The 15,543-nt window shown below is 41.6% G+C and overlaps 1 protein-coding gene across 1 annotated transcript in view; it reads left to right on the top strand.

The window, feature by feature from the left end:
* Positions 1-15,543, top strand: part of TRAM2 (translocation associated membrane protein 2) — a 109,671-nt gene that overhangs the window by 67,132 nt on the left and 26,996 nt on the right. Inside the window, exon 2 of the mRNA XM_043962461.1 lies at positions 1,925-1,988. Within this exon, the coding sequence (XP_043818396.1) occupies positions 1,925-1,988 (64 nt within the window). The remainder of the gene's footprint in view (positions 1-1,924; positions 1,989-15,543) is intronic.

Raw genomic sequence — 15,543 nt, 5'->3', positions numbered from 1 at the left:
AGGGAAAGTATCGTAGGCCCGAGCAACATGAGTGTAGGAAAGGAGCCTGTGGGGCAGTGAGCAAACTCAAACTAAGAGGAAGGCAGAGCTGGGTAGGTCTTGAGGAAAAGTAGGCCGAATTCAGCACATTTCACAGATAATGGAGCTTGAATTTTTGTATCTCAGACAACAGTGACAAAGATGAAGATGTAAAAGGACCTCCAGATGACTATGCAAACAAAAGCATAATGTCGAGTAAAGAATTCACATTCACATCTGCAGGGTGTCTATAGTGGGTTACTCTTTTTTTTTTTTTTTTGCGGGACAATGGGGGTTAAGTGACTTGCCCAAGGTCACACAGCTAGTAAGTGTCTGAGGCCGGATTTGAACTCAGGTACTCCTGAATCCAGGGCCGGTGCTTTATCCACTGTGCTACCTAGCTGCCCCTTATAGTGGGTTACTCTTACAGAGTAACTCTGTAGAGTTACTCTACAGTGGGTTACTCACACAGTCAAGTACTCAAGAAACAGCAGACCTCTTCACTGCCCGGATCTGGTACCTCACCATGGCAAAGTCTGTTTTAGTTTATCTGAGTCATTTTCTTTTCTTTTCTTTCTTCTCTCTCTTTTCTTTCTTTTTCTTTTTTCTTTTTTTTCTTTCCGCAGAGCAATGAGGGTTAAGTGACTTGCCCAGGGTCACACAGCTAGTAAATGTCAAGTGTCTGAGGCCAGATTTGAACTCAGGTCCTCCTAAATCCAGGGCCGGTGTTTTATCCACGGCTCCAGCTAGCTGCCCCTCCCCTGAGTCATTTTCATGCTGCTTTCAGGTACGCTTGTACAAACCTTAAAAGTGCTGTGTAAATATGAACCCTCATTATCATTATTTTTATAGTTCCTTTCTAATTTTAGGATCCAAAGGCCTTTGGAATTCTATTATTCCATACCCCCTGCCTTTGGACAGGAATATACTCAAATGGTTTCATCTTTTTTTCTTAGAAGAATCTTAGGGGGCAGCTAGGTGGCACTGTGGATAAAGCACCGGTCCTGGATTCAGTGGGACTTGAGTTCAAATTTGGCCTTAGACACTCGACACTTACTAGCTGTGTGACCCTGGGCAAGTCACTTAACCCTCATTGCTCTGCCAAAAGAACCCTTCCTAGGGGGTTCTTGTTGGGAGATCACTTTAAATTTGCCGTGTTAGGGACTGGGAGAACCCTAAAAGGAGTTGCCATTGAAGGTAACTAGATGACACAGTGGATGCAGCACAGGGCCTGAAATCAGGAAGGCCTGACTGCAAATTTGGCCCTTCTATTAAGTATCATATATAATCTAATATTACATAAGTAACTACTAAGTAGTCATTTTGTATTTTTTATATTTTTTACTTCCTTATGTTACACCATAGAATTCTCCCACATGAAGTTCCAGGAGACCCACAGATTCGAGTACAGCTGGGCAGATAATAGAGAACAAGGGATTTTACTGGTCACTAACTTTATTGGGATGGGACTGTATGCAAATGAGGTAGAAACTTAAAAGTATCATCTTTTATCTGTACAAAACTTACAAAAGGTGACTTTCTGACTGCTTGTGCAACAGCTCGACCCTTTCCCAAATTAAGCTACTCTCTTGGATTAAGATGGCCAAATTGAGCTTTTCTGGTTTAGGAGTCAGATCCCTGCCTTGTTAAAAACCTTCTCCTCCTCCACCCTCCCTCCCCCATTTACAGATCCCCTGTTAGGACGTTTACTCAGGGGGTTCCTATCACAGAATACTAGAATTGGGTATGAATTGATGCTAACTCTACCTCCCATGAGTCACCCAGCAGTAACCCTGAACATCGAGTGTGGCAGAGATGGGTGCTATAGGGGGCTGTTGCTGCTGCTGCTTTGAGTGTGTCTGAGATGAGATAAAATAGAATCTTTTATTTTTCTTTCTTTTCCCAGGTCACGGCCAAGACTGCCTTCCTATTTATTTTACCTCAGTATAATGTTAGTATGCCCTCATCAGGTAAGAAAAGTCCCTCTCTTCACCTGGCTATATACTTTCAATGCTTAATCTTTGACTGTTTCTTTATCCTATTTTCCCCTTTGCTCACCTTCCCAACTTCTGTTCCCCATTTATCTGCATAACCTTTTCATATATTTGAATTCAATTTTAAATTCAATATCGTGCATCCTCCTACAGGTAAGTGGCAATAATAAAATGTCAGCATCCACTGGATTACATCTGTTCGTTAAACTTGCTGCCGGCTTTGGGGAGCAGAAATAGCCCTCCTTCCCTAACAGTACATTGTTGCCCAGTTGGATGCTTTATGCTGACTTTGGTTCCTTTCCCTGAAGCCTCTGCCGTTGATCTCTATTAGAGACAAGATATCAAGCCATCAGCACCATTGATCTGTTCTTCAGTGTGGCTTCCACTCTTTTAATTATCATTGATGAAAATGGTAGTGTTATTGTACACTGGTTTGTTAGCAGGTATTGTGTACTAAGGGATAGATAACTATGCTGAGAATAGATTGTAAAATGAATAAGTCCCCAGCCTTTGACATTTTATGTAACCACAGGATGGCTGCCATAGCTTGCTTGCCTGAGACTGTGTTTATAACATAGGTTTGCTTCTTGCCTTGTTTGATTTAATATGTATCTAACATCATGCTCAATAGCTATACCTCCTCCCTCCCAAAAAAGGAGGGGCACAGTCACTATTTTCTGGGAGCTTACATTGTTGATGGTAACACGTAATCAGAATTTCAGAATTGTCTGAATAATTAAATAATAAAAATGACAACAACAGTAATAATAATAATAATAATAATAAGTGAAAAAAGCCTTCCACCTTTGACAAAGAGTGGGGCTTGTACCTTTTTGATTGTACAATCATTGAGTCTCTTAAATTATCAGTATAAACTACAGGATGAGGCCGCCTGACTTATGGGGGAGAGTCAAATCCTGGCCATTTATTGCAAGTGACATAATTGCAAACATTAAAAGGGCTATATAAATGCCATCTACCATCATTTTAATGGTTAGTGTTGCTATTACTTATTATCTGTGTAACCATGGACAAGTTCACTTAACCATTTCAGGGCCCTCAGTCTCCTCATCTGTATAAGGGGATTATCCTAGGTATTCTTTAAGTTCTATCCAAATTTAGATCCTGGAATCAGTGAGAGAGCAAAGAAATAGGGACTGTCCTGATTTCTAGTGAGCAACCCTGCTTCTGTGGTCGTGGAGCCCATTGGGGACATCTGGTGTCCTATGTGGCATGATGGTCCATTCCTTCTCTGACCCAGTCTATCCCAGTGCCCCCTAGTCACCACGACCTCATAAACCAAAGGCTTCCCAGATTCAGGTAGGTGATATTGGACAGGGTAGAAATGAGGCAAAAGAGAATTCTGTTCCATTCAACATTTACTCTATGTTTGTTTTATGCTAGGCACTAGGATTACCAGGACATAAAATAAGAAGTCCCTGCCCTCAAAGAGCTTACATTAATAACCAGGGGGTGGGACCTAGAATCAGGAATGGTCTCATTGGAGCTGGCTCCTAACTGTGCTTTGAAAGAAGTTGGAGGTTCTACAAGATAGAGGTGAAAGAGTATATTTCAGATAATGTATGTAAGCAGAGAGTGGGAAATTTGAATTTTATGTATGGGAAACTCCTAGGAAGTTGGGCTTGACTTGAATGGAAAAATGTGTGAAGGGGAATAATATGTAGTCAATTAACAAGCATTTATTAAGTCCCCACTATATACTAGACACTGTGGTAGGCATTGAAGATACAAATTCAAAAGTGAGGACAGGGGCAGCTGGATGGCACAGTGGTTAAGCACCGGCCCTCGATTCAGGAGTACCTGAGTTCAGATCTGGCCTCAGACACTTGACACTTACTGGCTGTGTGACCCTGGGCAAGTCACTTGACCCCCCGTTGCCTGCAAAAAAAAAAAAAAGAAAGGAAAAGTGAGGACAGACCCTGCTGTCAGGGAAATAGTTACCATTTCTATAGTGCTTACTATGGGCCAGGTACTGTGCTAAGAACTTTACAGTTACTATCCTGGTTGATTCTCAAAACCACCGTGGGAGGTGGGTGATACTATTAATAGTTGATGAAACTGAGGTAAACAGAATTTAAATGACTTGTCCAGGGTCATACAGCTAGTCAGGCCAAATTTGGACTCAGGTCTCTTGACTCTAGGCCTGGTGTTCCATCCATGGGGCCACCCAGCTGCACCATGCTAAAGGAAGGTTTGTGAGGACACTATCATGGAGAAGATCTATGTCCTTCTGCAAGGCATCTCCAGTTGACACCACTAGAAACAGAATTCTGTCCAGTCCACAGGACCTGACCATTCTGTAAGGTTCATAGATTTAGAGCTAGAAGGGACCTTAGAGGCGGTCTAGTCTAACCCTCCCATTTTGCAGATGAGGAGACTGAGACCCCGGAAGTTTGTTACTTGTCCAGGGTCACACAGGTATTAAGTGTCTGGTGTAGGGTTTGAACCTGAGAGCCTATTTTCTTCACACTGCGACCATCCCTTGCTCTCTGGTCTTGGCAGTGTTGTTGAACTTGAGCCACTTACCCAGGGAAAAGAGATATCCAAAACCATAGGCACAGATATGTGATCTCTAGTCATATGTGGTTAGTTTATTGAAATCCTACACCCCAATCCCTGGTAGCCAGAAGCAAGTCTGGCCATCTGTTCTTCCTTAGTGGCGCCTTAGAGTGGGAAACAAGTTGACTGACCTCAGTTCCCAGAGCCTGAGCCTTTTGCCATTCTCTTCTTAGGGAATCTAGGGCAATAGTATTTCCTCGTAGGTCCTTGGGAAATCGATCCACACTTTGGATCTGAATTATTCCCTTTACATTGAATTTCATGATTCCTTCTTCACTCACCTCAGTTGTGTTCCTTTAAGAGAACATTGTCTCTGGAGGCAGCTAGATGGAGCAGTGGTTAAAGCGCTGGCCCTGGATGCAGGAGTACCTGAGTTCAAATCTGGCCTCAGACACTTGACACTTACTAGCTGTGTGACCCTGGGCAAGTCACTTAACCCCCACTACCCTGCCAAAAGAAAAAAAAAAAGAGAGAGAGAGAACATTGTCTCCCAGACTTCCTTGGATTTTCTAGCTGGCCCAGGCGAAGCGGTTTGGAGTTGACTGCTGGTGAACCTAGGCTAGGAACAGAATGACCTGTGCCTCTCCATGGTCAGAGAGGCAAAGATTCTCCAGGATTTTTTATCCTCCCTCTCCCCAAATTTCTTCAGCTTCCTAGAGGAGCATTTTTTTCCCCATATAGAAGTGAACATTTGAGCCTGGGTGGTTGGCACCACATAGGGTCAGCCTCTTGCTTCTTTCAGCTTGGAATTCTGTCTCTGATGGTGGCACACGGGGAGGTTTTGTGGAAGGACATAGCTATCTGCCACAATAACATCTTCACACAAAGCTTCAGATAGGCCCCTCTGGTATAAGGGATAGAGTATTGCACTGGAATCAGGGAGGCCTAAATTCAAACCTCAGTTCAGACACTTACCCATGTGACCCTGGGCAAGTCACTTAACTTCTGTTTGCTTCCGTTTCCTCATCTATAAAATAAGGGGGTTGGCCAACTGAGGTTCTTTCCAGAACTAGGATCCTGTGTTCTCAGATGCTTGTTTCTGAAGAAAGGAAGTAGTCATTTTCTATAGAAATTTCAGATCCACATGTAGCTCATGTGAGGATCCGAGAAGTTTACATAATCAGAGAATTTGAGAGTTGGAAGAGACCTCTGGGTTTTTGGTTTGGGGGGTTGTTTTTTTGGGGGGGAAATCAATGAGAGTCAAGTGACTTACCCAGAGTCACACAGCTAGTACCTATTAAGTGTCTGAGGACGGATTTGAACTCAGGTCCTCCTGAATCCAGGGCTGGTGCTGTATGCACTGTGCCACCTAGCTACCCCCTGGAAGAGACCTCTGTACCCATACAATTCCTAATAAAAGCTACCTGAAAACTAGCCCTCTAGTCTCAGCTTGAACCCTGCCAAGGACTGGGACCTCATCACCTCTCAGGGCTGCCCAGTTCACTTTTAGAGAGCTGTTATTTAAAGTTTCCTCTCTTTAAAGAGCTCCTGGCTCTGCCCTCTGGGGCCAAATAAAACAAATCCAATCCCTCCTTCATGTGGCAGCCCTCCCTGAAGACTGTTACCCCTTTAGGCTACACATTCCCAGGCCATTGAATTTAACTCAGTCCTTTTAAAAAGTTAAATTTTGGGGGGACAGCTAGGTGGCCCTGGATTCAGGAGGACCTGAGTTCAAATCTACCCTTAGACACTTGACACTTACTAGCTGTGTGACCCTGGGCAAGTCACTTAACCCTCATTGTGCCACAAAAATAAAAATAAAAAAAGTTAAATCACTCAACAGAAATTCAAGAGCCATTGTGTACAATATACATTGCCTCATATTCTACCTTTATTAGAGGGGCTTCAGAGGACTCTTCAGTTTGCATTGTTGAGCATGTCTGCCTAATATGTCTTGCCTTTCAGATTTACAGACTGTATCCCTCTATCTGATACTTGCACCAACCACATGAATTAGATGAGAACGAAGAACCACGGAGGAAACAGTCCCAAACTATCTCTGAATTTGTCCCCACCTTTGAACTCATTAAATTGTAGTACTGAAGTTCTTATCCCAGTCATAGGTAACCAGGTTGCTTTCAGAACCCCTTCCTAGGGCCACCAACTTGAGCTTTGCAAATCCCTGGGCAATCCAGCAGAATTAATATGGAAGGCAGTGGAATTCAGCCTGCTGCTGGAGCAACAGCAAACTGGTAGCTATTTGCATTGAAGAGACCCTCAAATTCTATTGCTACTGTTTCCTTGCACCCCCACTTCAGGCTGGAAAAGGAAGCCTCACCATCCAGGTCAAACTCAAGCCTCATCATTTAGTCCAACCTTAGATGACTCAGTAACAGGTTTTCTAATTAATAAGACTGAATTCAATCCAGGAGCCATCTCCTAAGCACTTGCTAGATTCAAGGGTTCCTTAATGCTTTTTTTTCCCTTAGTGCTTTTAATGACCCCTGAATATTTCTCCCTGAAACAAAAGCCCAGATTTTTAACCACAGCATCCAGTAATGCTGGTTTGACTATAAATCATAAAGAATAGGGGTATCTCAAGAATTGAAGCTGAAAGTCTCCCAGAAGTTACTTGAGAGGAGTACACGTGCTAAGTGTGAATAGGGTCCAACACAAGCCAAAGAATAATTATATAGTATAAGTGGTATATAAAAAATGTTATTAGAGAGCTGTGGGACCAAAAAAGAAGGTGAGCCTGCCTGGTGGTAAGAACAAGAGATGACCAGTGAACAGTCCGCCATGCGTTGTTGATGGGGCAGCTAGGTGGCACAGTGGATAAGAGCACTGGCCCTGAAGTTGGGAAGACCTGAGCTCAAATATCACCTTAGACACTTACTAGCTGTGTGACCCTGGGCAAGTCACTTAACCCCAATTGTCTTAAACATCTGGGGCCATATCCAGTCGTCCTGATCTCTATTTTGCCACTGGACCCAGATAGCTCTGGAAGAGAGAGTGAGACCGGACCAGCTAGGTGGTGCAGCAGATAGAGCACTGTCCCTGGATTCAGGAGGACCTGAGTTCAAATATGCCCTTAGACACTTGACACTTACTAGCTGTGTGACCCTGGGCAAGTCACTTAACCCCAATTGCCTCACCCAAAAAAACAAACAAAAAAAAAACACACACACAAAAAGAGAGAGAGAATAAATTGAGGGCTTTAAATGATTAAAGAGAGAGTGAGGTGGGTGACCTTACACAGTCCTTCTTCACTTAAATCCAGTTCACTGAAAGTCATGACATCATTTCCTGATGTCATGGTCCTCTTTGAGAATGAAGGACAAACTACCTGATTCCTTGGGATCCAGACTGTGTTAAGAGATTCAAAGGGAAATCCTCTGCTGGGAGAGAATTTACATAAGGAAATGAGCAATAGTCCCAGAGGGTGAAGGAAGCTTGCATGGGTCACAATCTGTACTGCTAGAGAGGAACATTGACACAGAGATCACAGAGTCACGGCCGTAACTAACTAAACTCATTTAAAAATTGTAAACTGCTAGAACACAGTCTCTTTTCATAAAAGTTTCCCTCCCCTACTTTCCTCTTCTTCCATTAAAAAAAAAAAATCTCCACATGCTCTCCTTTTTGAGGAGTCTGGGAGAAGGGCGAGTAACCAAGTGGTGGAGGCTTTCTGTGAATGTGGGTGGGGGATTTCCTTCCACTTCTTTGTCTTTCTGTCCCATTCTTCCCCACCCCACCGTGTCCCCAGGCTATGCATTTGTTATTTGGCAAGATTAGAATCAGTTAGGTAGGAAAACTGAGCTCAGCCAGGAAAAAGAGGGAGAAAAGTTACAAGGTCTTAAAGGGGTAGGTCTAGACATGCATACTGTGGACCACTTGCCGTATGTACTTGGGATTTTCTAAGGTCACTTGAGGTGACTTTCTATATCATCCCTTTTCTACTCTCAATCTCCAACAATCTCTAGGATTAAAAAATATGCAGAATATACGTGGTTAAAAATATACAGAAATCAAGAGGTCTGGAATTACTAGAATATAGATTCTTCTAGGACCACCAAACCAAGCAAGTTAACTCTATATCTGTGATCCTAAATCCTGTTGACTTGCTTACCTGTATCTGGTTCAGAACATATGCCCAGAAATAGCCCATGCATTAGCGTGTATATGACTGGCTGTTCCCATGGATTTGCTGTGTGATCTTGGGTGGGTTGTTCAACCTCCTGGTTCTTCCTGCAAATGCATGTGGTAATAGTGCTTGATTGTCTTGACATCTCTGGGCTGTCATCAAAACTGCTGGTCTTTGGATTACAACTTCCTTGAATGGGATGAGTTTATGTCAGTCTTCCAGATAAGTTCTGCCTCTAGACTAAAGAATATCAGACCATAGAACCTAAACTAAAAATAAGAATCTCTATTCTCTTTAATGTTTGGTTATTATTGTGTGTGTGTGTGTGTGTGTGTGTGTGTGTGTGTGTGAGAGAGAGAGAGAGAGAGAGAGAGAGAGAGAGAGAGAGAGAGAGAGAGAGAATGTTATTGATAGGGGAGGGAAGAAGTACTCAATCAAATTCAGTAATCAATTTTCACTGGAAAGTATTTGAAAGGAATGTTTTAGTGTATTCATAGGTGAAAATACTGAGCAACTCTCCCCCTTTCGTATTCTCTCTGTCTGTGTATCTCTGTGTGTGTCTCTCTCTGTCTCTCACGCCCTTCTTCCTTTTTCTCTCCTTTCCCCTCTCTACCCCTCTCCTCTCTCTCCACCTCTCTTCTTTTTCCCTCCCCTTCTCTCTTCTCTCCTCTTTCCTCTCTCCCGCTGATGAAAAGATGTGGAGGGAGTGGGGATCTTCATCACATCACAATGTTTTTCTTTTGTAGTTAATCTAGAGTAACAAGGATTCATTCTAAAACAAAACCGAAAACCTGTGGAGGCCTGAGAGTTTAGCTTTCCTTACTAGCTGTGCTGGATCAAGGCTGGGTTTTCATCACCTGCTCTTTCAGTAAGACCTTGGGTGCCTTTTTCCACCAGAGCTTGGCCATGCTTCCTGTAGCCCCTCCCAGAATGGAAGAAACACTGTGCCTATAAAATGGACTCCAGACAGCCTTCCCAGCTGGAAGTTTGAAAGCCCCTTTGAGTGGAAACCTTTTGTCTCTTCCTTGATGGCTCTGAGTGAGCCCTCCCAGTAATTGCTTGCCACTGGGAAATCTAGTGTTGCCTTAGGGACTTTGATGCTTATGTGTCTACTCTCAAGATTGGAATCTCTTGAAAATGGAGTGCCTCTTTGTGTTCTGTAAGCCAAGTTGCTGGGGGAACATGGGGGACAAAAGCAGAGACAGGTGGGCAGCAGCAGCTCTGGAGAAAGAAACCTTACTTAGTCGGGGAGGAAAGCTAATCAGGGTAGGAACATCATGCATTCCAGCTAGAAGGGATCTTAGAGATTATCTGTTCCAACCCCCTCATTTTTACAGATGACAAAACAGGCCAGGGGAGAGGGATTGATTTGCCCAGTCATAGATAGTATATAGGGCACCTCCCACTACTCCACTACCTTTTTTTCTAGAAGCTCAGGCATTCTTTGGTAGGGGTTGATTTTACCAAAGGGCTCATAGCTCTTTTTGGATTTGTGGTTGAAATCACACATAGGTGAGGTTCATGGCCTTATAGTAAAAGACTTCAGCCCCAAAGACAACTTGGAAGTCAAAGACTGTTTCTGTTTCTGAATGCCTCTGGATTTTAGATCTTTCTGCTTTAGAAATATATCCCTTTTATACTTAAAAAAAAAAAAGATTAACGTTGTTGCCTCAACTTAACAGGAAAAATGTGTTCCTGAGTAAACAATTAAGGGTTAAAATCCCAATTTCTCTGAGGGCAGACAGCCAGTTATTTTAATCCCAGGGGCAGCCCAGGTTTAGAAAAGAATGCAGCATCTCCATCCCTTATTTGCAGAGGTGGAAGAACTATAGATTGGAACACCACATACTCTGTTGGACTTGGTTGCTAGGTTGATTAGCTTGGCTGAATTGCTTCTCCTCCCCACTCCCACACTCATATATAAAGGAGTGACTTTTGAGGTGGGGGAGGTGTAGGTATATAAGGTGTTCCAAAAATGTTAAAGCTTAAAACCTCACTGAGACTGTGTGTTGAGAAATGAATGTGATGTAAAACCAAAAACGATCCTTTTCTTTTCAAGAGAGAGAATGTAGCACATTAGTTGGACTGAATGACATAGTGACTTCAGAGGCCTTCTAATCCTGCTTCCTTGGTTTATAGATTCATTCCAAAAGGATCCTTGAGCACCTACTATGTGTTAGTCACTAGGCTAGGTGCCAAGAAGATACAAAGACCAAAGGAACAGTCCTTGCCGTTAGTGTGCTTTTATTCTAGAGAATGAGGAAACAGGACAGAGATTTAATTGACTTGGCTAAGATCACAAGGTATAGTAAGTGGTAGAGCCAATATTCAAATCCTTGAATCCTCTCAAATGCAGAGACATAGCCTATTTGTATAGAAACGATATCTGAAAAGCCAAAGGGAGAAAGCTGTCTTTCAAGGTCTATAAATGTAATTAGAAAATATTGTCCATTTATGGGGAACAGAACTAGGAGACTAACTGGTGAAAAGGATACTGGCCTGCCTGAATCAGGAAATTTTGGGTCAAGTCTCAGCCTCACTAGTTATTAACTCTGTGACCTTTGAATGATGGAATCATTGAGCAAGCAACAAGTTATTTCACTTCTTTGAGCTCATTTTCCTTATTCATTCATTTAACAAGATTTATTAAAGCCTGCTATATGCCAACCACCAAGTACAATAAAAATAGCATACATCTGTGTAGTCTTTTAAGATTTACAACATGTTTTCACACCTTGCCTTAGGTAATTAAGGCATATGTTATTATTCTCATTTTATAAAAAAGGAATTAAGGTCCAGAGAAGATTAGTGATTTACCCAAGCTAATTCAGCGGATAAGTGCTGCTGTCAGTATTTGAACTCAGTTCTTTTGACTCTCAGACTCATGTTCTTTTTGCTAGCCTGTTTAGCAGTCTGTAAAATGATGAGACTTGACTAGGTTACTTATCTTTAAAATATTTTTATTGATTTAAAAATTATTACTCAGATTTCCAGCTATATCCCTCTGCTCTTCCTTTCTCAGGAAGCCATCTGTTTTAACAAGAAATAAAAAAGAGGGGATGAGGGTGGGGAAACAGTTCAGCCATACATCAGTCAAGTCTGACAGTATATATAGGGTTCTGCACCTATAGACGGACACTCCCCTCTCCGCCTGGCCTAGCAAAGAAAGGTGGAAGGTGTATTTTCTCCTCTCTTCAGAACCAAGCTTGATCGTTAAAATTTATAGTGTTCAATTTCATATTATATTTTAATTGTTAAACTGTTGTGGACTTCTGAGATCCCTTCTGATTATAAATCAATCAATAAGCATTAAGTGCCTACTATGCACTATGATTAGCACTCTCTAAAAGGGGGGTACAAATTGTATTCATAGAGGTTACTTCATTTCAAATGAGGTAATATTTGTAAAGTGTTTAGCATAGTAACCGGCATATAGTAGGCATTATATAAATGCTAATTTTTTCACCTCTTCAGCTAAGCAGAAGAGGCATGAGAGCTAGAACAGGGAAAATAATGGGAGAAGAGTATTTTCCAAGTTAGATGGGTTCAAATCAGAAGAGCCTATTGACATGCCCCATAGAATCTTTGGAGAAAGGACTCATGGAGTATTAGAACTGAAATGGCCCTTAGAAGTAGATCATCACATCCAATCTTCTCATTTTAGAGAGGGGGGGGGAAACAGTCCAACCCTGAGGATTAGGAAGTCAGATGACTCATCTATTTAAAAAATGTGAATAAATGAGCGTTTAGCCACTTGCTACTTTTCCTGAGAACTTGTGGAGAACAGGGATAGCCCTGGAAGACCAGGAGCTGCAAACTGACATAACATGCAGAATTACTGTGGTAATTAGAGACTAACCAGCCTGAGCCACGGTGCCCAGGAATAGACAAAGCAGATGAGTTGATCAGTCCATTGGGGGACTGACTGTAAGAAAGCACAGTGCACTAAGTAGCAGCTAGAATGGCTTGTGAAAAGCAAACCGTGCCAGACTAATTTAATTCCTCTCTGTGATAGAGTGACAGGCCTTTGTAGATAAGGAGAAGCAATAGATGTAATCTACCTGGATTTGCCTAGGAGTTCTGAGTTTTCTCCTGTGATTCTGCTTGCTGTTACTAGCGGTGGGGGAGGGAAAATTGGACAAAGGGTCACTTTTTCTAACAAATGATAGAGTAGGGATGGAAGAAGGGCAACATAGAACTGGGCCCTGCTAAGCAGCTGAGCAGGGTGGAAACTGGAAAATTTGGGGAGGATGGAAACTAGGCATGGGGAGGCAAAGAGTTTTGACTGTAGGAGGCCAAGGGGTCTCTTGGAAAGAGCTCTTAAAAGTAGAGGAAAAAATGATGACACCCCCTTGTCTTTATAGATTGGTCCCTAGAAAGTACTTTGGGGTGGGGAAGGATTGGGAAGATAACCTTCAACAATATAGGTTTTAGGCTGAACTGAATTTTCATGGATTATATAGCACCATTGCCTGGCCAGAGTTATGTTTCCAGTCCCCTAGATGCCCATCCTCAGTCTTCCTTGACCTCTTCCCTCCACACCCTGTCAGATGCCAAGTCTTATCAATTCTTCATCTGCTCCATCTCTCACCTCTAGCTTGCTAGATATTTCACTTCACTCTCCTTCCCATGCTCTCCATTTCTGCCAAACTGGTTGATATAAATGCATGAATGAATGGGAATTTATTTAGCGCTTACTGTGTCTTCTGTCACCTTTATCTGTGCCTTTGGATAGCCTGTTTGTTCCCCAGGCCTGGTATGTATTTCCTCCTCATTTCTACCTGTTAGAATCAATCCTTAGCCTCCTTCCAGATTAACTGTGGGAAGCTTTTCCTGATCCAACTAGATCCTCAGATCATCTTGTATTTTACCTGTCGACATGTTATATCCCTCAGTAGAGTTGACTTCTTTTGCTTTAGCAGTGCCTAATAAATGTTTATTGAATAGACTAAGAATAATAACATCATACATTTATTTCATGTTCTGTAGTGCTTCAAGTATTTCTTTTGCATTTAGTCTTTTTAAAATTTTTATATCACTGTAATATCAAAGTATATATATGTGTGTGTACATACACATACACATATACACATATACACATACACATACACATACACATACACATACATATACATATACATATACATATACATATACATATACATATACATATACATATACATATACATATACATATACATATACATATACATATACACTCTTCCTTTTCCTCCCCTTCCTTCCCCAGGTAGCTAACTCTTGCATGGATCTAGTTATTCATATGTTGTTTTTCCCCACTGGAATATAAAGCACTAGAGAATATAACTCTTTTATATAAACATTTATTTTTTCTTTTGATAAAAATGAATGGATATATCATAAATGCATTTATCTACTGTCTTGAATTTATTTTAATTTTCAACTGGTACCATATCTTGGGAGTAATGAATTCCCTAAGTTTAATTCCCATTTTTTAATATCCCTACTTATTTTTCTTTGCATTAAACATATCTTCTTCAAACTTAAAAAGAATGTAATCCCCCTGAGGACAGAGATTGGTTTTGCCTTACTTTATATCCCCAGTTCTTAGTGCATTGCCTGGTACATAGTAGGTGGTTAATAAATGTTCACTGGTAGCCAATGACAAAGAATAAAAAAGAAAGATGGGTGGGAAGCAGTTCAGCACAACTAACCAACACATCAGGTATGGCTGACAGTATCATATACTTTCTTTTTTGAGACCCATAACTCGGTGACGTAGTTAGGACAAACAGGGCAATATCCCTGTTTGACAGATGAGAAGACCTTCCCAGGTTTCAGAGATCAGATGACTCGCCCTACATTGTACCTAATAAGTAGCAGAACTAGGTAGACTTGGTAGAAAGAGTTAAGATGTCCTGGCTTCTGAATCCACTGTTCTTTTTCCCTTTCCATACTCCCTTTTCTTTTTATGAAGTGCTTTCAGGTACTTGTACCTCTGGGAATCTGGATGGGAAAAAACAACAATGGGAATCTGAAGAGCTTTTTGTGGGGGAGAGAGTGGGGGAAGGGAGGAGTAAAATAAAATGCATTCATTGAACTATCATTGATTAAGCATCTAAGATAGGTTCTGGGATTATGGAGGTTTGATATTGTTCCCAGTCCCACCACTGCCACTCCTCCCACACTCAATAAATTCTAGTGTCTCTCTTATTACTACCTCCAGGATCAAATATAAAGTCCTCTATTTGGCATTAAAGCTCTTGTAATTTGACTCCTTTCTACCTTTCTAATCTCCTTACATTTTACTCCCCTTTCATCTTCTAAGATATAACAGCACTGGCCTATGTGCTGTTCTTCAAATACCTCACACCTCAGTTTCTTATCTCTGGGCTTTTGCACCAACTATCTCCCATACACTATCTCTGGCACACCCCCTCTCTTTCTCTATCTCTTAGCTTCCCTGGATTCCTTCAAGACCATGCTCAGGTCCTATCTTTTATAGGAGGCCAATGCCAGTTCCTCCATCTAGTAGGAGAGATTACATTCCATATATTCTGTATCTATTATTTATATACCTAGTTATTCACATGTGTCTTCCATTAGACTATATGCTTCTTGAGGACAAGAACAACTTTTGCCTTTTTCTGTATCCCCAGTGCTAGTATATGTAACAGGCAGGACTTGAAATCAGTTCTTCTTACTAATAATAACAGATCACATTTTATAGTGTGTTTTTTTTTAAAAAGATTTACAAGTTGCTTTTCTCATAATGCCTGAGTATTAAATTGAGGGGGGGGGGCGGTGTCCGCTCCTATGATTTCTTTAGTAGAACTAACTCCTGATGAGCTAACTCCTCTATCATTTTGGCTCTGCAAATACTCTGTA

This window comes from Dromiciops gliroides, chromosome 4 (genome assembly GCF_019393635.1).
Source record: "Dromiciops gliroides isolate mDroGli1 chromosome 4, mDroGli1.pri, whole genome shotgun sequence".
NCBI classification, from domain to species: Eukaryota; Metazoa; Chordata; class Mammalia; order Microbiotheria; family Microbiotheriidae; genus Dromiciops; species Dromiciops gliroides.
This window is presented reverse-complemented; position numbering and strand designations above follow the sequence as displayed.